The 25,397-nt window shown below is 53.8% G+C and overlaps 1 protein-coding gene across 2 annotated transcripts; it reads left to right on the top strand.

Moving 5' to 3' along the window:
- Positions 1–1,254: 1,254 nt before the first annotated feature.
- On the top strand, positions 1,255–24,788 carry LOC144607622 (tensin-4-like). Of its 2 annotated transcripts, none has more exons than XM_078424565.1 (15): positions 1,255–1,373; positions 7,488–8,172; positions 9,499–9,626; positions 9,806–9,923; positions 12,686–13,037; positions 14,547–15,004; positions 16,187–16,273; positions 17,559–17,684; positions 17,773–17,865; positions 20,081–20,158; positions 20,684–20,764; positions 21,592–21,760; positions 22,890–22,958; positions 23,230–23,256; positions 23,875–24,788. In XM_078424565.1, exons 3-15 carry the CDS (start codon positions 9,600–9,602, stop codon positions 24,017–24,019), a joined length of 1,830 nt encoding a protein of 609 aa, XP_078280691.1. In that variant the 5' UTR covers positions 1,255–1,373; positions 7,488–8,172; positions 9,499–9,599; the 3' UTR covers positions 24,020–24,788. The 2 variants fall into 2 exon arrangements, with proteins under 2 accessions (XP_078280691.1, XP_078280692.1); XM_078424566.1 differs by lacking the exon at positions 1,255–1,373 and adding an exon at positions 5,115–5,337.
- Positions 24,789–25,397: the final 609 nt, after the last annotated feature.

Raw genomic sequence — 25,397 nt, 5'->3', positions numbered from 1 at the left:
CCAATGAGAGATAGCTGAATGGATAGCAAATTGGCTCCATGGAAGGAAGCAGAGGGCGATGGTGAAGGTTGCTTCTCAGACTGGAGGTCTATGACTAGTAGTGGGCCTCAGGGTTCGGTGCTGGGCCCGTTACTGTTTGTCATCTACATCAGTGATTTGGATGAGAACTTAGACAATAGACAATAGACCATAGGTGCAGGAGTAGGCCATTCGGCCCTTCGAGCCAGCACCATCATGACTGATCATTTTCAATCAGTAACCCGTTCCAGCCTTCTCCCCATACCCCCTGACTCCGCTATCCTTAAGAGCTCTATCTAGCTCTCTCTTGAATTGGCCTCCACTGCCTTCTGTGGCAGAGAATTCCACAGATTTACAACTCTCTGACTGGGCAAGATACGGGGCATGATTAGCAAGTTTGCAGATGATACAAACGTTAGTGGTTTTGCAGATAGTGAAGATGGTTGTGAACAATTGCAGCAGGATCTGGATCGATTGGCCAGGTGGGCGGAGGAATGGTTGATGGAATTTAATACAGAGAAGTGTGAGGTGTTGCATTTTGAACAAGGGCAGGAGCTATACAGTAAATGGTAGGCCTCTGGGTAGTGTTGTAGAACAGAGGGATTTAGGAGTACAGATGCATGGTTCCTTGAAGGTCGAGTCGCAGGTAGATAAGGTGGTCAAAAAGGTTTTTGGCCCCTTGGCCTTCATCAGTCAGAGTATTGTATATAGAAATTGGGAGGTCATGTGTGACTAGTGTAGCTGATACATTGTTGGCCGGTGTGGGCGAGTTGGGCCGAAGGGCCTGTTTCCACACTGTATCACTCTATGACTCTATGACTCTAAGGCATGAGAATGGGGTTGAGAGGGATCAGCCATGGTCGAATGGCGTCGTAGATTCGATGGACTGAATGGCCTCATTGTGCCCCGGTGATTAATAGTTTTATGGTAAACCCTTGCAGCCAGGGCTAGGACACGGTGAACTCATTTCCTGGTGAAGCTTTAAAAAAACATTGAACTCTTTCGACATGAAGGCGACGGTGAACGTTGAGCCAATGCGGGGGCCGGTGGGTCGGGGCTGCTTGTTGCCATGGAGAGGCAGTGGCCTTGCGGGTTTGCCCGGCAGACAGCGTTGTTACAACAACTGACTGTAAGTTGCCGAGGGAGTGGCTGATCACTAAATCCCAGCCCTGCAGCGATCCGCTGGAAACTCCCATCTTGCACAGCTCCCGGCTTATTACCGTGGGAGGGGAGAGGTTTAATAGGATCTCTGACTCGACCCCGGAGCGCGGCACAACACCGGAGTCACTCTTGGTCGGAGCACGGACATTGAGAGCGTCGCCGGCATCCGGACACTGGGCGAGTGTACCTCAGCGGTGAGTAGCCACTGGCTCGCTAGTTATTCAAACAAATGGAAAGTGGATCAGAAAAGCATTTTTTAATTTAACACTAAAACAACCCCTGCAGATCAGGCAACATCCGTGGAGAGAAATGGACAGGTAACATTTCGGGTCGGAACCTTTCTCCAGACTTTATCAATCTCAAGAAGGGTCCCGACCCAAAACATCGCCTGCCCATTCTCCACAGATGCTGCCCGTCCCGCCGAGAGAAATGGACAGATGACAATTCGGGTCAGGTCCCTTTTTCTAACTGATGAAGCCCGAAGAAGGGTCCCGACCTAAAACATCGTCCGTCCATTCCCTCCAAAGATGCCGCCTGGCCCACTAAGTTCCTCCAGCGCTGGGTATTTTACTCGAGATATCAGCATATGCGGTTATCCGTGCCTCCTTTAATTTAACTCTAAGGAAGGTGATTGATAGAGTCTGTCTGCAGGGTTGAATGTGTGTGGGTGTAACCCGTTGGTGTCCAGACGTGTGGGGTCTTCCTGGTACCAGATGTGGAATCAGGAGCCCGGTGAGTGGACAGAGTGGGCAGCAAGGAATTACAATGACTCTTCCACAAATACTGGTTGGGACACATCCCGGAGAATCGTGCCCAGTCTGGGTGCCGAACCTTGGGAGAGTCTCGGACTAGAGGCCATAGTCTCAGAATCAAAGGACGTTCTTTTATGAGGATATGAAGAGGGGTTTCTTTAGTCAGACGGTGGTGAATCTGTGGGATTCTTTGCCACAGAAGGCTGTGGAGGCCAAGTCAGTGGATATATTTAAGGCAGAGATAGATAGATTCTTGGTTAGTGCGGGTGTCAGAGGTTATGGGGAAAGGCAGGAGAATGGGGTTAGGAGGGAGAGATAGATCAGCCGTGATTGAATGGCGGAGTGGACTTGATGGGCCGAGTGGCCTAATTCTGATCCTATCATGTGAATTTATGGTCTTATGAACAACGTCAAGGTTTCAGCGAAGATGCAGAAGAAATTTCCGCAGGTGATTCCAGAGGCGAGGAGCGTTAGTTCTGTGGACAGTCGGGGACTTTCTTCCTTGGAACAGAGACGGTGACAAGATCCAGAGGAGATATTTATAATCATGAGGAGTGTAGACAGGGTGGAGAGATAGACTTTGGACTGTAATTGCATAAAGCCAACAGAGGCATGGTCTTGCCTAAATGCCTCCCCCGTTTATCAGGAAGTCAACTGATGAAAGGCCATTACCTATTTCTCTCTCCGCACAGATACTGCCTGGTCTGTTGAGCATTTCCTGAGCATTTTCTGTTTTTATTTTGGATTTCTAGCAACGGTGGCTTTTCACGTTTTGGATTCCTACTGCGCGGAGTAAGTGAACTCAGAGTCCAGCAGTGAGGTGCAGGCAGGGAATCATCTGATTGGAGAGAGTGTAACTCAATGCAGTCGTGCGATGCTTCACTCTGCCCAGACTCCTCTCTCTCCAGTGAAGAGCAAAGGGCCCAGGGGGGCAGGGCAGACACTGAGTGAATCTCTGACTGGGGTGAAACTCCAGCAAAGCTGTACATTGGAACAGACTCCTTGCCTGGAATGGGAACGCTGGAGAAGGCTTTGTAACAGTTGGTCTAGAGTTAGGTATGGTCATAAAATCATGTGATAGGAGCAGAATTAGGCCATTCGGCCCACCAACTCTACTCCGCCATTCAATCATGACCGATCTATCTCTCCCTCCCAACCCCATTCTCGTGCCTTCTCCCCATAACCGCTGACATCCGTTTTCATGGTGTCTTCAACCTCTGAGCTTCGCTGAGGTGTGAGGCGTCTGGATTATGTGCAGCTTCTGAGAAGTTCTGCACTGGTTTATTGAGTTGCATCCTCTCCAGTCTGGTCCCTGCCTGCATATCCCTGCATGGGGTCTGATTCCAGTTACACCTTCCAGTAGGAATCAGTTCCTGGAAATCTGAAATAACATCACTGGAAATATTCAGTGACATTTCGTACGTTCATAAGTTCCAGGAGCAGAATTAGGCCATTCGGCCCATCAAGTCTACTCCGCCATTCAACCATGGCTGATCTACCTTTCCCTCTCAACCCCATTCTCCTGCCTTTTCCCCATAACCTCTGACAACCGTACTAATCAAGAATCTGCCTTAAAAATATCAATTGACTTGGCCTCCACACCCTTCTGTGGCAATGAATTCCACAGATTCACCACCCTCCTACTAAAGCACTTATGGAGAGATTAGAAACAGTTATCGTTTTGACACTATAATCTTTCATCTGTTGACTTCCAGACAGTAGGGGAAGGTCTATTTTTCTTTTATTTCACCGCCAGGTAACATAAAATACTTCCTGCAGGTGAAGTCTAGAGAAGTATTTCCTCGTGAACATGTGGGAGTCAGGAATGTCCCTATTATTTCGTGTCATCACACAACTGTTTGCCAATAGTGAGCAAAGTTTAGTGCCACGTGGTTGGCCTCTACAAGATCCTTTACAGTGCGTGTGTCATGCAGCAGGTCACAGCTCAGGAGATGTTCCTGAGCAGAATTTCATTGGATGGTGCAGAAATGCCAACGTTGAATATTAGATGTGTAGGAAAGAACTGCAGATGCTGGTTTACACCAACGATGGACACAAAGTGCTGGAGAAACTCAACGGTTCAGGCAGCATCTCTGGAGAGAAGGAATAGGAGAAAGGGAATATTAGAGACCTGATATCTCACAGCATGGAGGCAGGCCATGGAACGGTTACATTTGATGGATTTAGGTCTGTGTTGAACGGTGCTGGGTTGGGCTGTCTACAGCAGACATGGTGTGCTCTGAAGTCAGGCCAGATTGCAAGACTGGGTAGTGTTGGATGGAGTGCGGTGAGACAGGTGCTGGACTGGAACTGGTGGGTTGGGGACCATTGGTGTTTACGGGGATTGGAGCAGCGTTGCGAGATCCATGTGCCCAAGCAGTGCCAAGTAAAGTTACCTCCTGACCCGGTGTTACTCCGGTGTTTTGTGTCTATCTTTGGTATAAACCAGTATCTGTAGTTCCTTTTTATTGTACGAACGAAGTAGCTGGGCTTAAGCGGCGGGTTGTTCATCTGTTGCGAGGCACAGACAGTGTGTGCTGCTATCCACAGTCATCGTTAGATATGTCTGTACTTGTTTGCAAAGCTATCTGTATAGAAATGCATCTGTGTGTCATACACCTCCAAATGTGGCCACAATTATTCCCTGCTGCGGGGTGGGGGGCTGGGAGAGGAGTTGGAGTTGTCATCACAGAAGCAGAGGCCAGAGATTTACTCAAGGAGAGGCGATGAGGATTGAGGGTTGCAGAGAAGATGAAGGGTCACGAGTGAGGAGAGGGGAGTGGGTGGTATGATTGTGGATGGGCTGTAAGCATAGGGAGTGGGGCGGTCCAGGTGTGGGAGAGGTAGTGGTGTGGCGTGCCGCAGGATGGGGTCGAGGTTGGGGTTAAGTGCAGCCCCGGGACTTGGCACCAGGACCAACAGAGAGGAGTGATGGGTGAGGGGGGGGGGGCAAATGGGTGGCGTGTTTTAGATTCTATGAGGCTGGATCACATGCCGTGCGTGTGTGTGTGTGAGAAGGGGGGGGGGGGGGGTAATTGAGGCTGTGTGTGTTTTGTAGGGTTGTCAGCGACGTGGCTGTGTGTGTTTGGTGGGGGGGGGGGGGTGGGGGATTGTGTGTGTGAGTAGGTTAGTTCGGGAATGGGCTGTGTGTGTGTAGGGTCATTGAGGCCGTGTGTGTGCGGGGTTATTGGGCCTGTGGGCAGTGTGTGTGGGCTGTGTGTGTGTAGGGTCATCGAGGCCGTGTGCGCGGGGTGTGTGTGGACCTGTTGGCAGGACGCGTGCTGGGTACAGCGACTTCTATCCATTGCGAGCAGGTGATGTCCGTTCGCTGCTACAGTATCTGACCGGGGTTTATTCTGAATTGTTGAACAATGACAGATGCCAGGGAGAGGCGGCCGCTGCACTGGTGAGGTATTTATAGCCTCTGGGCTCAATGTCAGCTCGCGGCGCGCCAGCCTGGGGATTAGGCAACACCACGGTCACCGTGACTGGGAACTATGAATCATTGTTCCCATAGAAACAAACAGGACGTTTCAACAGGAAAACAGCCTTTGTGTGTTGAAAGTGAGGGAGAGGGAGGAGGAAGGGAGAGAGTGAGGGGAAAGAGAGACGAGCAGAGAGGGGGGGAGAGAGAGAGAGAGAGAGAGAGAGAGAGAGAGAGAGAGAGAGAGAGAGAGAGAGAGAGAGAGAGAGAGAGAGGAGAGAGAGAAGAGAGAGAGAGGAGAGAGGAGAGAGAGAGAGAGAGAGAGAGAGAGAGAGAGAGAGAGAGAGAGAGAGAGAGAGAGAGAGAGAGAGAGAGAGAGAGAGAGAGAGAGAGAGAGAGAGAGAAGAGAGGAGAGAGAGAGAGAGAGGATGAGAGAGAGAGAGAGAGAGAGAGAGAGAGAGAGAGAGAGAGGAGAGAGGGAGAGAGGGAGAGAGGGAAGAGAGGAGAGAGGGAGAGAGGGAGAGGGAGAGAGAGAGAGAGAGAGAGAGAGAAGAGAGAGAGAGAGAGAGAGAGAGGAGAGAGAGAGAGGAGAGAGGGAGAGAGGGAGAGAGGAGAGAGGGAGAGAGGAGAGAGGGAGAGAGAGAGAGAGAGGAGAGAGAGAGAGAGAGAGAGAGAAGAGAGAGAAGAGAGAGAGAGAGAGGGGGGAGGAGAGAGAGGGGGGAGGGAGGGAGGAGAGGGAGAGGGAGAGGGAGAGGGAGAGGGAGAGGGAGAGGGAGAGGGAGAGGAGAAGGAGAAGGAGAAGAGAAGGAGAAGGAGAAGGAGAAGGAGAAGGAGAAGGAGAAGGAGAAGGAGAAGGAGAAGGAGAAGGAGAAGGAGAAGGAGAAGGAGAAGGAGAAGGAGAAGAGAAGGAGAAGGAGAAGGAGAAGAGAAGGAGAAGGAGAAGGAGAAGGAGAAGGAGAATGAGAAAGAGGAGAGAGACGGGCAGAGAGTGGGGTTCGGGGCCATGATACAGAGAGTGGGTTCGGGCCTGATACAGAGAGTGGGGTTCGGGGCCATGATACAGAGAGTGGGTTCGGGCCATGATACAGAGAGTGGGTTCGGGGCCATGATACAGAGAGTGGGGGTTCGGGGCCATGATACAGAGAGTGGGGATCAGGGCCTGGCTGGGGGTTGGGGGCAAAGACGCGTTGAACAAGCGCGAGAATTACCAAGTAGGTGAGACCAAAGGCCGGACACTGTGGTCACTGTAAATACGTCATGATGGCTAGCATGGAGTGTGGGCTGAAGAGCCTGTTGCTGTGTGTGGGAGGTCTATGAAGGGGCCACGGATCTTTGGCGGTGATGTTTATGTTTTACAGCATTTACAACACATATGTAAACAAGCAGACAAATCTCAAGGGTCACTCCCAACGGAATTCAACAACTTAGATGGGAAACATCTCTGATAGACACAAGGAATTGCAGATGCTGGTTTATTTTGTAAAAGGTCATAAGTGCCGGAGTAACTCAGCGGGTCAGGCAGCATCTCTGGAGAACATGGATAGGTGATGTTTCACAGAGTGCTGGAGTAACTTAGCGGGTCAGGGTCAGGCAGCATCTGTGGAGAACATGGATAGGTGACGTTTGGGCTCGCACACTTCAAAACTATTGTTAAGGACCTGATTTTATTAAACTCTTGAATGGACCCCTCGTACGCTAGGGTATTTCCAACTATCCCAATCCACCTCGCCCTTGCACGTTCTTTTTTTAAATCTGCACTTTCTATAGCTTTAACATTATATTCCTCACTGTTTATTTCTATTTTGCCTCTGTGACGTGTGCCCGATAATAGAAATAAGCACGCCTTTCTCTGTATGTCTGTACACAAGACAAACATAAACCAATACCATAAGTTCATAAGTTCATGAGATAGAAGTAGAATTAGGCCATTCGGCCCATCAAGTGTACTCTGCTATTCAATCATGGCTGCTCGTTCCCTCTCGCCCCCATTCTCCTGCCTTCTCCCGGAACCTCTGCTATAGAGGCGCTACATTATGGGCAAAAGTTGACACTCCTTCTGCACACTGAGATTGCTCGTTGTGTGGTTCGGTTTTATTTAAGCTCAATGACTAATAAGTAGCATTTTTTTCCAGGTCTGACTTCATATCGCCCTCAAACTAAACGCCTGCAACTCGCAGCGACCAGGAGGGAGAGAGGAGAGAGGGAGAGGCAGATTACTGATGCAGGACACCTGGAACCACGGCCCGCACCTGGACAGGGGCCATGACGGCTGCCTAGTCCCCCGCATGGAGACCATCGTGTTGAACGGCGCGGCGGTCAGTCACAGTCAAGCGAGGGCCGTGTGCCCGGGGCGGGTACCGGACTCGCTGGGAGACTCCTTTGAGTCGAGCGTGCGCTGGATGTGCCGGGAGATCAGCATGTCCCCCGTGCCCGGCTGCCTGACACAGGAGGGGTCCGGGTCACGGTCTGGGAAGGTCCCAAACGTTCCTGGCGCGGTCGGTGGGCAGTCAGAAGCCCCCTATCCACGACGGAGTGCGGCGGGTGAATAGCACCCGGGTAACCGCGCACCAGGAGAGGGCGAAGACCTCGGAGTATTCCGGCAGGAACAGCCCGCCCTCGAACACTAACTGTGCGGACAGCGAGCCTTTGTCGCCGACTCTGGACACAACCATCGAAAATCTCAACAACCTGATTCTGGAGCTGGACCCGACCTTCCAGCCCATCACCACCTGCCCCAGGAGAGGCCGCTTAACGAGCGGCTGCAAGGGTCAGCTGCCGGACACAGCGAGGACTCGCTGCTCGACACACAAAGTCCAGGTACGACTAACCCCACACTGACCGACCTGACCAATCTCAGTGTCAGGAAGGGTCCCAGCTCAGACAAGCTGGCCCGTGATTTCCTCAGCTTCACGAAATTCAGTTTGGCGCCGGCTAGGACGGTTGTAGTGTACCCGGACAAAAGTTAGGACAAGTCTCCAGTTTACTCCCAACACAGGAACGTGGACAGATACAATCCGCTCATGTTCGTTATTGAAGCAATAATTCAAATTCAGCCAGAAAAGAATTCGTTTAGTTTATGTTGATAAGTGACAGGAGCAGAATGATGCCATTCGACTCTACTCCCCCATTCAATCATGGCTGATCTGACTTTCCCTCGCTCCACAAGTCAATTCATATTTTTAAGGCGGAAATTGATAGCTTCTTGATTAGTGCGGGTGTCAGGGGTTATGGGGAGAAGGCAGGAGAATGGGGTTATGAGGGAGAGATAGATCAGCCATGGTTGAATGGCGGAGTAAACTTGATGGGCCGAATGGCTTAATTCTGCTCATCTCATTTATGACCTTATGAACCCCATTACTCCAGTTTTCCGTCATTGTTTTCGGATGTCAGGACTTCCTGCGCAGGTTTCCAAAAATATTTTCCTTCCCCCGAAACCAAGTCAAGGCCAGAAAGTGGACACTGAGGTCAACACTGACTGCTAGTTGTTAGTTTATTGGGATTTCAAAACCTTCCAAATGCTGCTTGTGTCCTCGGTTCACCCCCCATTACCAGCCCCGGCCTCCCTGCCGCAGCCCGGCCCAGCACAGCCCAGCCCAGCACTCGGCTCATCCCCATTATCACCTTCGGTCCAGCCCGGCTCACTCCCCATTACCAGCTCCAGCCACCTTGCCGCGGGCCCGGCCCGGCCCTGCCCAGCCCAGTCCAGCCCAGCACTCGGCTCACCCCATTACCAGCTCCAGCCACCTTGCCGCGGCCCGGCCCGGCCCGGCCCAGCCCAGCCCAGCCCAGCACTCGGCTCACCCCATTACCAGCTCCAGCCACCTTGCCGCGGCCCGGCCTAGCACAGCCCAGCCCAGCCTACACCCCCAATGCCCCAGCTACTCTGTCTCTTACACAGAGGCTGGGGGTGACTGGCAACGCCAGGGGGGAGGGGGGGGGGGTGGTGGAGGCAAATATGATAGTGGCATTTAAAAGCTCCTGGATAGGCACATGGATGGGCAACGGGTGGAGGGGGTATGCATCACGGACAGGTAGAGGAGATTAACTTTCCGTGACGTTGTATGCCGAAGGGCCTGTTTCTGTGCTGTGCTGTTCTGTGTCCTCTGTAGACCAGTGACATTGGTTTTATTCCTCTGGTCACAGGGATCCTGATCTACGATGAATGGGAGTCGCGAAGCTCCGACAGTGACAGCATCTCCCTCAGCCGCACGTGTGAGCCGGACTCGCCTGGGCCGCGTCGCCAAATGGGCGCCGTGCAGCTCCACGGGATGGTGGGTCCTTGTTGTATGTACGCCTCGCCTCTGCCCGCCTCGGGCGTTCAATCGGGACAGCGCTGTGCGGGACGCCGGCAGGTGCCTTGTCTTGCTCGGTGTCTCACTCAACGTGACCCAGCCAAGCGCGTTCATTCAACCCCTGCGTGTATTTACTAACGATCGTGTTCTCTCCGCAGCCCGAGACTACACCACATCATGTGCTCTGTGCAGGAAACACGAACTGCCCCTCTTTCCTACACAGTTCGTCCATCCCCACTGCTTCCGACGCGCCACCGTTCACGCCCTTGTCTCCTGGTAAGTCCTGCAACCCTTGGTCAGAGATAACAGCAATTCCGACTTGGGCACCATAATGTAACCCGTAAACCAGAGGCGACGCGGAACTCGAGTGCGAATTATCAATGTTGATGGTTAACGAGTTACAGAGTGACTACATGGTAAATGGTCACATCATCTCTGACCGCCTGACCCGGGGATGATGTGCCGCCGCCCCAGCATCCTGTAACTTTCTATTCCACACTATTCTTCTTGCTAATTTCACCACTTGTACCCATTCGTTATCACCTGGTCCCCAGCCAACAATGGACCATTGTGGGCTCCACCTTTCATGAGTCACCGATACAGGCTCTGCTTTGTTCTGTGCCGTCCCATTCCTTTAGTCCATTCTTCAAGTTCCGAGACGACTGGGCTGCCTTAGGACGTGTAGCTTCTCATCTCCTTCGACTTTTGTCTCGAGTTTGCTTCCGTTGTTGACTGTAAGCAGCTGACCTCATTGTACCTGTCCTCCACCTGCCCCGACAGGATATGACAGGGCGAAGGCTTGGTATGTTTAATCACCTCTCCCAGGCCAAGAAAAACAGCGCGGTTTCAACACGCCTCAGCCCAGGTGTGGCACAGTCCGGGTATGTTAGCTGTATGAGTACTGCCCAGAGGCCAGTTAATCCGTTGATAACACATGTAGAGCTCTCTGAGCACAGGAACACAAACTGCCAGAGCCCCTCACTGTTGTGACAGGTGAGGGAGAGTGTTGTGTACAGTCCTGGTCTCCTGATTTAAGGCAGCATGTTAGTGTGTGGAAAACAGGTGAGAGAAGGGAAGTTTCGCAGACTCCAGGCTTTGTTTTGTTCTGCACTAGTACCAAGACTATTAGTTTATTGATTTTTTAAAATTATGATATTATCTAAGTGTTATTGCATTTATGGCCCTATTTTGCTGCTGCAAGTAAGAATTTAATTGTTCCCTAGTCTGTACAAATGACAATTAAACCCCCTTGACCTGACTCTTCAACAGCGAGGTGCATACTGGGGGAAGGTTGGGAGGGCTGAGAGTGAGGGGGGGTTTAATTCAAACATACAGGGTTCTGGTGAGTCTCACGAGAGTGGGTATGGAGAGAAGCATCCTTGTGGGGGAATCTGGAACTGCAGGTCCCTGTTTAAAAGCAGGGGTACCCACATGAGACGGAAGCGGGGCGGTATTCTCCTCAGAGGGTGGCGAGCATGTGGAACTCAAATAATCTTTGGATATTTTTAGGGCAGAGGGGTGAAAGGTGAAGGGGATGAGCTCACAGTCATTAACTATCATTAAATGATGGGATAGGCTAGAGGGGCCGAGTGGCACACTCTTGCTCCTGCCCCACATGGGCGGCTCTGCCTGTTGATGATGCTCGGGGACTTGGGCATTCCTGCCAACGGCGCATGGAGAAAGGGCAAGAGCATTCTTGGATCAAATGCGTCCACGAATGAAATCCTGCAGACGCTGGAAATCCGAAACAAAACCCGAGACTGGTGGAAACACGCAGTAGGTCATGCAGCATCTGTGAAAGGGAAACTGTTCACATTTCGGATCCTTCATTAGATCTGAGAAAGTGGGAGATGTCCAGTCGCAGAGAGATGGAGGAGGGACGTGTAGAACAAAGGGGATGTGTGTGATCGGCTGCGTGGAAATAACACAGGTTCACGTTGAGGGTGTAATCGCGCCCTTCTCAGGAGGTGCGGTGTACAGCCGAACCTCCACAGATACACCAGAGAGAGAGAGAGCACACAGCCGGGTTGATCACAGCGCGGTTTGGGAACAACTCTGTGTAGGACCGCAAGAAATGGCAGAATGTTGTAGATGTAGCCCAGTCCGTCACACAGATCAGACTTACCGCCACTGACTCCGGGTCTCGACCCGAAACGCCACCCATTCCTTCTCTCCCGAGATACTGCCTGACCTGCTGAGTTACTCCAGCATTTTGTGAATAAATCGATTTGTACCAGCATCTGCAGTTATTATCTTATACACTTCACGCTGCCTCGGTAGTGATGTTGAGTAGACAATAGGCAATAGACAATAGGTGCAGGAGGAGGCCATTCGGCCCTTCGAGCCAGCACCGCCATTCAATGTGATCATGGCTGATCATTCTCAATCAGTACCCCGTTCCTGCCTTCTCCCCATACTACCTGACCCCGCTATCCTTCAGAGCTCTATCTAGTTCTAGCTCTCTCTCTTGAATGCATTCAGAGAATTGGCCTCCACTGCCTTCTGAGGCAGAGAATTCCACAGATTTACAACTCTCTGACTGAAAAAGTTTTTCCTCATCTCCGTTCTAAATGACCGACCCCTTATTCTTAAACTGTGGCCCCTGGTTCTGGACTCCCCCAACATTGGGAACATGTTTCCTGCCTCTAACGTGTCCAACCCCTTAATAATCTTATATGTTTCGATAAGATCCCCTCTCATCCTTCTAAATTCCAGTAGATATCCTCCGTGCAGGAGTTTCACTGTAGGAGGTGCTGGCGGGGAGGGGAGGGGAGGGGAGGGAGAGGGGACAGTGTTTCAGGAGCCAGGCAGTGGGTGTATGGCAATTACGCTGCCAAGAGATCTCGCAGATCGCGGAGCGAACTGAAGGAACCGTTTCACGTGCACTAAACGTCAGTCACGTTATTCCCTTCATCATGTATCCGTACACTGTGGATAGCCCGGTTGTAATTAGGTATTGCTTAACTCGCAACAAAGCCTTTTCACTGTACTTCGGTACAATAAACTAAACTAAACTAGACCTTTGCTTTGCTCCACAGACTCTTGGGTTGCCGGCAGCTTGGCCAACTCCTCGCCGTGCGCGGCCGAATGGAGTTCCCGACAATGGTCGGAGTGTCTCGACCCAAACTCCAGCTCTCCGCAGCAGAGTTCCCAGCCTATCGCAGTGCCTCCCGCCAGCAGGGGCCCTAGCACAGTCACCAGCTCCCTGCCTCACCAGCATTCCCAACTGCCCGTCAACATGGCCCGCCCGGGAGAACACTCTGGGTCCTACCTGTCAACCTCCACAGACTCTGACATCCTGCTCCCCCCCGCCCACGGACAGAGGCGCAGGCTCGGCGACAGTGCGAGCTCCCTCTGCTCCACCTCACCCGGCTGGGACATCCTGGGCAGGTACAGTACCGAGGGAGCGCCGCACTGTGGGAGGGGTAGTACTGAGGGAGCGCCGCACTGTGGGCGGGGATGTACTAAGGGAGCGCCGCACTGTGGGAGGGGCAGTGCTGAGGGAGCGCCGCACTGTGGGAGGGGCAGTGCTGAGGGAGCGCCGCACTGTGGGCGGGGCAGTACTGAGGCAGCGCCGCACTGTGGGCGTGTGGGGGGGGGGGTTGAGGGAGCGCCGCACTGTGGGCGTGTGGGGGGGGGGGGGTGAGGGAGCGCCGCACTGTGGGCGTGTGGGGGGGGGGTGAGGGAGCGCCGCATTGTCAAGTCAAGTCAAGTCAAATTTATTTGTCACATACACATACACGATGTGCAGTGAAATGAAAGTGGCAATGCCTGCGGGTTGTGCACAAAAAGAATTACAGTTACAGCATATAAATAAAGTTAATAAGTTACTATTAGTGTCGACAAAAATTTAGTCTCTGGGGTTATAAAAGTTGACAGTCCTGATGGCCTGTGGGAAGGATCTCCGTCTCATCCTCTCCGTTTTCACAGCGTGACAGCGGAGGCGTTTGCCTGATCGTAGCATTTGGAACAGTCTGTTACTGGGGTGGCAGGGGTCCCTCATGATCTTGCTTGCTCTGGATCTGCACCTCCTGATGTATAGGTCCTGCAGGGGGATGAGTGTAGTTCCCATGGTGCGTTCTGCCGATCGCACTACTCCCTGCAGGGCCATCCTGTCCTGGGCAGAGCTGTTCCCAAACCAGACTGTAACGTTGCCGGACAGGATGCTCTCTACAGCCCCAGAGTAGAAGCAATGAAGGATCCTCAGAGGCACTCTGAATTTCCTCAATTGTCTAAGGTGGTAAAGGCGCTGCTTAGCCTTACCCACCAGTGCGGCAATGTGCGTTGCCCACGTCAGATCCTCTGTGATGCGGACTCCCAAGTATTTAAAACTGCTCACCCTATCCACAGTAGACCCATCTATCTCCAGTGGCGTGTACGTTCCTGGATGTTTAGCCCTTCTGAAGTCCTTGTGGGCGGGCCAGTACTGAGGGAGCGCAGGGGAGCGGTTTGTGGGCTATGTTTTGTCTTCTGCTACTTTGACGAACCATTACGCTTCGCCTGACACCACAAAACGTTCAATTAGTCGGGTGATTAGTCGGGTGTTTCCAACATTACAACAGTGACTGCCCCTTGAGAAGCGAGTGGCCGAGTGGGAGAGGTAACATCGAACTCGTGTGAACGGGGTGATCGACAGTCGGCGAGGACTCTGTGGGCGAAGGGCCGGTTTCCATTTTATCTCTAAACCGAACGAAACGAAACACCGTGTTCATTAGGGCACAAAGTGCTGGTGTAACTCAACAGGTCCTCGGGTTACGCGGTTACTCCAGCACTCTGTCATTTTGTGCATTAACCAGCGCCCTCAGTTCATTGTTTCTACGCCCTGTTCATTGGAACACGCCGCGGGTGTGCTGAGGATGTGACCGGCACTATAACAATGCAGTTTTCCCCTGTGTTTAGTTCGCAGTCCTTGTTGAGCGACGAGGGAGATGCCGGGAGGTTTTACCGGGCAGCGGGGACCACATTCGGATCGTCCGGCTCGTTTGTGAACCTGCGGAGCCCTTACATCGTCTCACCCAGCCCGGTCAGCGAGCAACAACTGCAGGGCAAAGCGGCCAGCTTCCGCACGCTGCCCCTCCCGCGGCGGCAGGTAGCGCAGGGCTCGGCCGGCAGTGACCCGGCAGCCGCGCCTCCCGGGCTGAAGAAACATGCCAATAGCTGCCCGGCCTCGGCCGCCGGCTCCTGCACCGACATCCCGCTGCTCCTAGTCAATGGATGCAGCCGGTTCCCAGCGCACGACTCCCGCGGCCCGCAGAGGCAGAGACAGAGATTGCCGTCCGTGTCCGCCAGTACCCCCAGCCTTCCCCGCGCTGCCTGCCCCAGCAGAGAATTCTCCGCCAGCACCAGCTCGCTCGCAGGTAAACCCTTCAACAGAAAGGCCTGGGGAGAGTGGATGTGGAGAGGATCATTCCACCATTGGGAGAGTCTAGGACCAGAGGGCACAGCCTCACAATTAACGGGCGCTCCTTTAGGAAGGAGATGAGGAGGAATTTCTCTAGTCAGAGGGTGGTGAATCTGTGGGATTCTTTGCCACAGACGGCTGTGGAGGCCACAAGTCAGTGGATGTTTTTAAGGCAGAGATAGATAAATTCTTGATTAGTGCGGGTGTCAGGGGTTATGGGGAGAAGGCAGGAGAATGGGGTTAGGAGAGAGAGATAAATCAGCCGTGATTGAATGGCGGAGTAGATTTGATGGGCCGAATGGCCTAACTCTGCTTCTATCCTCTTTATTTCATCTCCGTCCCATTCGCATCTTTTCCTTTTTTTGCCGATGGACTATTAGGAATTTGATGTCATACAATCTCCACAGATCTTCTTAGATAATGGTTGCCCTGTGGCGCAGCTTGTGGAGCCGCTGCCACGCACCGCCAGACACCTGGAGTGCTGTCTGTGTGGAGTTTGCACGTTTCCCCTGTCACCTCCAGGTGCTCCAGTCACATCCCAATTGTAGACTAGCTGCCTTCTGTAAATTATGCCCGGTGAGCAGGGAAGTGGGATAGCAGAGAGCGAGTGTGAAATAATGGTGAACGGACAGCGCGGACTCAATGGGCCGAAGGGCCTGTTTCCATGCTGCATCTTTCAATCAATTTAATCAATGAAAAATCACGGCATGATGTGCGTCCATCATCTTTGATGACGATGGCAATCATAAGATCATAAGTGATAGTAGAGTTAGGCCTTTCGACCCATCAAGTCCACTCCGCCATTCAGTCATGGCTGATCTATTTCTCCCTCCTAATCCTATTCTCCTTCTTGTCCCCATAACCTCTGACACCCGTACAAATCAAGAATCTGTCTATTTCTGCTCCATCTATATATCCACTGACGGCCTCCACAGCCGTCTGTGATTTGTTGTTGAAGATGTATAATCTCTGTGTTGTGACGGTCCCACTTGTTCAACTACCCAGATGGACAGAGAGCGCTGGAGTAACTCAGCAGGTCAAGCAGCATCTGTGGAGAACACGGACAGGTGACGTTTCGGGTCAGGCCTCAATTGCCCAGCTGGACTCTAATATTTGTTTTGTCTCTCTACTCTTGTAGATATCCCACGTGATGTAGAACCTACGGTTAAATTTGTACAGGACACAACCAAGTACTGGTACAAACCACGTCTCAGCAGAGACCAGGGTAAGACCCTCATCGGCCAAATACAAATCTCCATCAACTGTTATGTTTAATTCTCCAATAATTTAACTGCACTATCCACTCTCGCCCTGTGACCGCGTGGGTTTTCTCCAGGAGCTCCGGTTTCCTACCACACTCCAAAGACGTGCAGGTTTGTAGGTTAATTGGCCTCGGTAAAGATTGTAAATTGTCCCCAGTGCTACGTGGGGTAGTGTTGGTGTGCGGGGATCGCTGGTCGGCGCCGACTCGCTGGGCCGAAAGGCCTGTTTCCGCGCTGTATCTCGAAACTAAACTAAGGATAAACAAAAGATCGACACGAAATGCTGGAGTAACTCAGTGGGACAGACAGCGTCTTTGGAGAGAAGGAATGTGTTCTCACACATTACACTTCCATATCTCTGCATCTCCCCCTCCCCTGACTCTCAGTCTGAAGAAAGGTCTCGACCCGAAACGTCACCGGTTCCTTGGCAGATCTCACTCTTGACCCCTGTCTGGTGATTCCGGATTGGACCAGGATCAGATTGGACCGGGATCAGATTGAACCAGGGTCAGTCTCAGGCGCGAGGCTTCCCAGAGTCCAATAGCACTCCAATTCTCACTGTCATGGCACGCCTCCTGGCCCGGTCAATTGAAAGAAATGGTACGGGGAAGATTTACGAGGATGTTGCCAGGACGAGAGGATCTGAGCTATAGGGAGAGGTTGAGCAGGCTGGGACTCTTTTCCTTGGAGCGCAGGAGGATGAGTGGTGATCTTATAAAGATGTATAAAATCATGAGAGGAACAGATCGGGTAGACGCACAGTCTTGCTCAGAGTAGGTCAATCGAGGACAAGGGGACACAGGTTTCAGGTGAAGGGGGAAAAGATTTAAGAGCAAAATCTTGTGTGTATGGAACAAGCTGCCAGAGGAGGTAGTTGCGGCTGGGACTATCCCAACATTTAAGAAACAGTTAGACAGGTACATGCATAGGACAGATTTGGAGGGATATGGACCAAACGCAGGCAGGTGGGACTAGTGTAGATGAGACATGTTGGCCGGTGTGGGCAAGTTGGGCTGAAGGGCCTGTTTCCACGCTGTATCACTCTATGACTCTATGACAGAAACAAATAGTGGGGAACAAATGTTACAAACACTGAAAGTTGCTGATGACGTTGGGATGGAGTTGACCATTACCGCTGCCCCAGGAGATCCATTTGTGCGGAGCACTTTGGGATATTTTGAGGATATCAAATGCTCGATTGAAAGTGGATTTCGCGCATGCTGAGGTTGGATATTCCATCTCTTGCAGCCATTGAGATACTGAAAGACAAGGAGCCAGGTTCGTTCCTTATACGAGAGAGCTCCACGTACATTGGATCATTCGGACTCGCCATGAAGGTGTCATCCAACCCCGACAGCCCCGAGAGAAAGACGGGTAAGTGCTTCACGGGGAGAGGTTTAAGCGGCACCGCGTTGGCGACCCTTGAAGTCTCGGATCCTAACTCTGTGCCTTCCTCTTTAAGGAGATTCTTCCAGCGAGTCAGTCCGACATTTCCTCATCGAGTTCTCCCCAAGAGGGGTGTGTTTGAAAGGATGCACCCAGGAACCGTACTTCGGTAAGTGGTGGGAACGAGGAACTGCAGATGCTGGTTTACGTTAAAAAGATGCAAAGTGCTGGAGTAACTCAGTGGGTCAGGAGTCTGGAGAAGGATCCTGACCCAATAAGTCACCTATCCATGTCCTCCAGAGCTACTGCCTGACCCGCTGAGTTACTCTAGCATTTCATGTTTATCCTTGGGTACAAACATAGAAAATAGGCGCAGGGGTAGGCCATTCGGCCCTTCAAGCGAGCACCGCCATTCAATATGATCATGGCTGATCATCCAGAATAGGAACCCTGTTCCTACTTTCTCCCCATATCCCTTGATTCCGTTAGCCCCAACTATCTAACTCTCCCTTGAATACATCCAGTGAATTGGCCTCCACTGCCCTCTGTGGCAGAGAATTCCACAGATTCACAACACTCCGGCTGAAAACGTTTTTCCTCGTCTCAGTCCTAAATGGCCTATGCCTTATTCTTAAACTGTGACCCCCTGGTTCTGGGCGCCCCCAAAGTGGGGAACATTTTTCCTGCATCTAACCTGTCCAATCACTTAAGGATTTTATGTTTCTATAAGATCTATAAGCTGGTAAGCGCTGTCTTGCTGCATCCGCCGTGAGGATTTATTACAGGCTCTGTCTGAGTGGACGCGCTGATTGAGACTCTGTGATCACACAATGGCCCGGGGCTGGATAACAATATCTCCCCTCCATCTACTGACTTTCTGATTGTTTGCTTTCTGAAATTTAATTAGAGATGATTTGCGTCATATTCTCGCCTGAACAGAGTCAGTTGTGACCAAAACAGCCTCGGGCGTGCCGTTTCCATGGTGACCACAAGATCAAACTGCGCTGAGGATTCTGTGTTTGAGCGAGTGGTTGCATTTCGTGAAGTAACGTGTTGACTTGTTGCGCTGTTTCCCAGTTACACTTCCCACCCGGAGGTTTAGACTGGGGACCAAGCCAGAACATGCCGCCTGATATTGGTTCCAGGGAGAGTGCGGGCAGACTTGGATTACATTCCAATCAATGCAATATCTCTAAGTTGAATGCAATATCTCTAAGTTTGCGGATGACACGAAGCTGGGTGGCAGTGTTAGTTGCGAGGAGGATGCTAGGAGGCTGCAGAGTGACTTGGATAGATTAGGAGAGTGGGCAAATGCATGGCAGATGCAATATAATGTGGATAAATGTGAGGTTATCCACTTTGACGGCAAGAACAGGAAAGCAGAGTATTACCTGAATGGTGGCCAATTAGGAAAAGGGGAGATGCAACGTGACCTGGGCGTCAAGGTGCACCAGTCATTGAAAGCAAGCGTGCAGGTGCAGCAGGCAGTGAAGAAAGCGAATGGTATGTTAGCATTCATAGCAAGAGGATTTGAGTATAGGAGCAGGGAGGTTCTGCTGCAGTTGTACAGGGCCTTGGTGAGACCGCACCTGGAGTATTGTGTACAGTTTTGGTCTCCTAATCTGAGGAAAGACATTCTAGCCTTGGAGGGAGTACAGAGAAGATTCACCAGATTGATCCCTGGGATGGCAGGACTTTCATATGAAGAAAGACTGGATAGACTAGGCTTATCATATCATATCATATCATATATATACAGCCGGAAACAGGCCTTTTCGGCCCTCCAAGTCCGTGCCGCCCTGTGATCCCCGTACATTAACACTATCCTACACCCACTAGGGACAATTTTTTTTACATTTACCCAGCCAATTAACCTACATACTCGCTGAAATTTAGAAGACTGAGGGGGGATCTTATTGAAACATATAAAATTCTTAAGGGGTTGGAGAGGCTAGATGCGGGAAGATTGTTCCCGATGTTGGGGAACTCCAGAACCAGGGGTCACAGCTTAAGGATAAGGGGGAAGTCATTTAGGTCCGAGATGAGAAAACATTTCTTCACACAGAGAGTGGTGAGTCTGTGGAATTCTCTGCTACAGGGGGGACTGGACAGTGGGGGGGGGGGAGGCGGGGTGGGGTCTGGACAGTGGGGGGGGAGGGGGTGAGTGGTGCCGGTGCGAGGGGGGCTGGCGGGGACTGAACAGTTGGGTGGGGGGGCTGGCGGGGACAGGACAGTTGGGGGGGGCGGTGGGCGGGGAGCGGCGTGGACGGGAGGGTGGGCTGGCGGGGATCCATGCCTGTGTGGGTGTAACTCCATGCCCAAGGCGAGGCGAGGGCAGTGAGCGCCGGCAGAAGCAGCATTAACCTGCCCCCCTCCGCCAACAGGCAGCCTGTCCGCACTGGTCTACCAACACTGCATCACCGCGCTCAGCCTTCCCCACGCACTGCGGCTGCCCCGGACAGGTGAGGCGCCCGCACGTGCGGGGTTACCGGAGGGAGGGGCGCGTCGGGGTCGGGGTCGGCGTAAGGGTTAGGGTCAGGTTTGTGACTGGGTTACCTGGGGTGGGGGGAGAGGTATAGACAGCGTGGGGTGATGTGTGGGATTGGGGAGGGGTGATGCGAGGGAGCGGGGGTGGGGGTGGGTGCGCACTGGTATAGGGAGGGTGAGATTCGGGGTGTGGGGCAGGGCATGGGCGGGGCATGGGTGGGGCAGGGGTGGGGCAGGAGTGGGGCAAGGGTGGGGCAGGGGTGGGGCAAGGGTGGGGCAGGGGTGGGGAAGAGAGTGGGCTGTCAGGAGGTCGGGGTGGGGAGGGTGAGATTAGGGGTGTGGAGAAGGCGGGTGGGAGTGTGGGCGGGGGGATAGACTGGGGAGGGGAATGTGTGATAGGGAAGGGAGGGGGGGCGCAAAGATGAGCCCGGGGAGGCCGTTGGTCGTTTCCCGGAGCGAGGGCAGCTCTCCCGCTCACTGCGCGCCGCTGTATTTTCCAGAGAGTCCGAAGGACCGGAGTGAGGGCCGAAGCGCGGACGCGGCCGGAGACAACGCCTCTCCCCAGAGAAAGGCCGGAGCGGGTCAGTCAGCAGCGGCGGGCAGGGTTCTGAGGGGGAGGGGGGGGGAGGAGGGGAGGAGGGGAGGAGGAGGGGGGAGGGGAGGAGGAGGGGGGGGAGGGGGAGGGGAGGAGGAGGAGGGAGGGGGAGGGGAGGAGGGAGGGGGAGGGGAGAGAGTGGTTGCGTTTCAGAAGTTACTGGGCACTGGCACTTTCACACACTGCCCCTCGGTTCGCAGCTTATCCAGGTGCCTACACAAACGCCTCTTAAACGACACTATCGTGTCTGCCTCCACGGCCACCCCCGGCAGCGCGTTCCAGGCACCCACCACCCTCTGTGTAAAAACAACTTGCCCCCCACACACCTCCTTTAAACTTCCCCCTCTCACCTTGTCGCTGTGCCCTCTAATGTTGGACATTCGCACCTTAGGAAAAAGGTTGTGACTGTCTACCCTATCGATGCCTCACATAATTTGATACAGTCCTGTCACGTCCCCCCTCCACCTCCGATGTTCCAGAGAACGTCCTAGATCACGGCGACACGGTGGCGCGGCGGGTAGAGTTGCCGCCTCACAGCGCCAGAGCCCCGGGTTCGGTCCTGACCACCGGTGCTGTCTGTGCAGAGTTTGTCGTTCTCCCCGTGACCGCGGGGTTTTTTTTTTACCGGGATTCCTCTCATTTTCCAAAGACGTGCGGGATAGTGTTAAATGTGCGGAAATTGCTAGTCGGCGCGGACTCGATGGGCGAAAGGGCCTTTTTCCACGCTGTATCTTTAAATTAAACTCAACTAAACATGCTTTGTGAAGTGGCCGTAAAGGGGATGTCAGTAACACGCGTGTCTTGCTGCCACAGGCTGTTCGGTTCTCTACCTGCACTCGGTGACCATGGAGTCGCTGACGGGCCCACAGGCCGTGCTCAAAGCGGCCTCGTGTGCCCTGGAGCAACAGCCCCTCGCTCAGCCCACCCGGGTGCACTTCAAGGTGTCCGAACAAGGCATCACCCTGACGGACAGCAAGCGGAAGTAAGGATGCGGGGGGGGGGGGGGGTGCGGGGTGGGGGGTGAGGTGGGGGGGGGGTAAGGTGGGGGGTGGGGTGTGAGGGGGTGAGGGGGTGAGATGGAGATGACGTGGCGGGGTGGGGGTGAGGTGGTGGGGTGATGGGTGAGGTGGGGGGTGGGGGGAGGGGTGTGAGGTGGTGGGGGGAGGGGGGGAGGTGGTGGGGTGAGGGGGTGAGGGGGTGAGATGGGGGGTGAGTGGGTGAGATGGGGGTGAGGTGGCGGGGTGGGGGTGAGGTGGTGGGGTGATGGGTGAGGTGGGGGGTGGGGGGAGGGGTGTGAGGTGGTGGGGTGAGGGGGAAGGTGGGGGGGGCGGGGTGATGGGTGAGGTGGGGGGTGAGGTGGGGGGAGGGGTGTCAGGTGGTGGGGTGAGATGGGGAGGGGCGAGGTGAGGGGTGAGGGGTGAGGGGTGAGAGGGGGGGTGAGGGGCCGCCGGTAGCCGTGTGAACGCTGACACTGCGCGGGGTGACCAGGGGAGTGCGCTGGTGCTCATTGTCTCTCCCCGACAGTCGGTGTTCCCGGGAACGGCCACAGCGGACGCGAGCGGTGGGGGATGGGGTTGGAGAGGGGGGAGGGGAGATGGGGTGTTGGAAAGGGGGGGGGTGTGTGGGTCTGGCTGCCCGGACAGTGACGAAGGCTGGGGTCACGCAGGCCAGCGGGTGGTGGATGGTTGATGCCGCTGAGGATTGGATGAAGGGCTCAGAATGCCCCCCCCCCCCTCCCGGGACAGCGGGTAGAGCTGCTGCCTGACAGCGCCGGAGACCCGGGCTCGATCCTGACCACGGGAGCTGTCTGTACGGAGTTTGCACGTTCTCCTCCTGACCTGCGTGGGCTTTCTCCGGGTGCTCCGGTTTCCACCCACACTCCACAGACGTGCAGGTTTGGAGGTTAATTGGCTTCGGTAAAATATAAATTGTCCCTAATGTGTCGGAACTGAACTCAATTAAGCTAAAGTCAGCTGCTTGTGTCTCACCCGGTCGCTCTGTCCCGGTGTCGTTGGGCAGGGGTCCGGGGGAGTGGTTGTATTGTCTGCAGCTGTGAGATGCCAGATGTGAGGTGCGCGTAGATTAAACCCTCTCTCCTTCCTCCTACCCAGATTGTTCTTCCGGCGTCACTACCACGCCGGCTCCATCACCCATTGCGGCCTGGATCCCCTACAGCGGAGGTAAGTGGCGGCTCGGTGCCGGCGGCGCGGTGCAGGGTACGTGGTGGAAACGGGAGCAGAGGGATCTGGGGCCGGGCAATCATGCGCTGCATCTGCGCTGCCCCAGAGCCAGCGCGGCCAGCGCGCACCAACGCAGTATGGGGCTCGCTGTGTTTGTGTCTGTGCCCGGCGGCCGCGGGATTCACTGGGACCTGCCGAGGCCGCGGCCTGTGGCGCTGCCAAGGGCGGTAACGGCAGAACACTCACCCGTTTGTTGTTGTTGTTGTTGCAGGTGGCGGAAGGACAACGAGCCGTCGAGGTAAGGACTGCAGCGGCACTCGGAGCAACTCCCACTGACTGTCTGAAAATGCACCCCTCTCGCCTCTGCCCCCACCCCTCATCCTCCATTCATCACCCCCCCCCCCACAACCCTCCACACTCCACCTCTCACACCCCACCCCTAACCCCCCGTCCCCACTCTCCCACCCACCAGTCTGCGAGGCTGAGGGTAGTTCACATGTTCACACTCCCCCCCCACCCACCCCATTTCCCCCAACACCACCCCTCACTCCCCAACCGCACCGCCCTCCCCACCTCCCCTCTCCCCGTCTACTCTCCTCCCCCCTCTCCTCACTATCTTCATCTTTTTCCGTCCATCTTCTGAAACCCTACTCCATCTCCACAGCCTCCATCACCGCCTCCGCCTCCTCTCCCCTCCATTCCCATGTCCTCTATCACGCCCCCCCCCCCACTCCTTTCCTCCCTCCTTCCCCCTCCACCTCCTTCCTCCCCGGCCCAACTCCTCTTTCCACCCCTCCCTCCCCCTGTAGCTCAACAAGTCCCAGCTGACACCCACGCCTGCACCATGTGTCGCGTAGATACATTTGTTCTTGGACCCACCGTGTCGCGGGGGTTGACTGTAACATTCTTTCTGCAGAATCTTTGCCTTCGTGGCGAAAAAACTGGGCAGTTCGTCGGAGAACGTGTGCCACGTGTTTGCGGAGCTGGAGCGGGAAAACTCGGCGCACCTGATCATTGGGTTGGTGACCAGCACGCTGCTGGAACCGGTGGGGAGTCGTTGACCAGCACGCTGCTGGAACCGCAGCGGAGGTGACGGGTCGTTGACCAGCACGCTGCTGGAGGCGAGGGGCCGGCGGACAGACGGTGGTTGACCTCCCTCCCCCCCCCCATCCCCACTTCCACCCCGTGCTGTCCACCGGCCCATCTCTCACCCACTGCCCCGGGCACCCGGCCGGAGGCGCAGGACGGGACCAGGGGCTCGGTCCCCATCTCCAGCCCCAACGCCCAGCAGCCGAATCTGTTTAACCAAAGTCAGGATGAGCGCGGAGATGTCAGCGAGCAAGTTGATGGTCGGCTGCTAAGGACCGAGCGCTGTGGAACGTGCGCGCTGTTTCACAACAGGTTCAATTCACAGCAGGAGCCACAGCCATTGAAAGATACAGCAGAGAAACTGGCCCTTCGGCCCGCCGAGTCCACACCCACCATCGATCATCCATTCACACTATCCCCCCCCCCCCACTACGTCTGCAGTCTCACAGTGTCAGTCTCCCGGCCTGCGCTGTTCTGTTGCATCTACTGGCTACGAACATTAAGCACATTCGCTTCACTGCGCCTGTTACTGTTTAACAGAATGAAATCAGGCTTACCAAATACAAAGTCCCTTCAAATAAATAGTTCACACAATGTAATTCATTACAAACTATTCACTGATTGTCATAATAACTGTATCATTTTCAATCTCATTCTGTATACTTAAGATAATGATATTCTGTTTCAAAAAGTCTAAAAGATTTATCTGTGCATTAATATTGGTTCGGCGGTAAATTGTAAATGGTAAATTGGTAAATTGTGTACTTTGAAAATTAAATATTTTTTAGCTTGAGGTTAAACAGACAACAGATTTGTGTTAATTCACCACCTCATTCTGAGGACTGCGTGCGTGTAGCGTGTCAATAATTCACTCCAGTAAACTGCCTCCCTGAGTTACAATACCCTTACTCCAGTCTGAAGAAAGGACTCGACCTGAAACGTTGCTTGTCCATACCCTGTCCATCACTCGCCCAGGCCTGAGGGGCCGAATGGCCTCTTCCTAGAGGCACGAGAGACAGCAGATACTGGAATCTGTAATGAGGAAAGGAGAACTGCTGGAGGAACCTAGCCGGTCAGGCAGCATCTGTGGAGAGAATGGACAGGCGACGTTTCAGGGCGGAACCCTTCATCCATTCCGGCTTCCATGTCATGCACGCAATGGCCACCAGACGGAGCCAGACTACACCAGAACTCACCTCAAGAATGATTCTTGTCGGAAGGAACTGCAGATGCTGGTTTAAACCGAAGCGAGACACGAAATGCTGGAGTAACTCTGGAGAGAAGGAACAAGTGACCTTTCGGGTCGAGATCCTTCTTGAGATTGAAAGTCAGGGGAAAGGGAAATGAGAG

This window comes from Rhinoraja longicauda, chromosome 29 (genome assembly GCF_053455715.1).
Source record: "Rhinoraja longicauda isolate Sanriku21f chromosome 29, sRhiLon1.1, whole genome shotgun sequence".
In the NCBI taxonomy this organism is placed as follows: domain Eukaryota; kingdom Metazoa; phylum Chordata; class Chondrichthyes; order Rajiformes; family Arhynchobatidae; genus Rhinoraja; species Rhinoraja longicauda.
The sequence above is the reverse complement of the archived record's forward strand: the minus strand, read 5'-3'. Positions and strand labels throughout refer to the sequence as shown.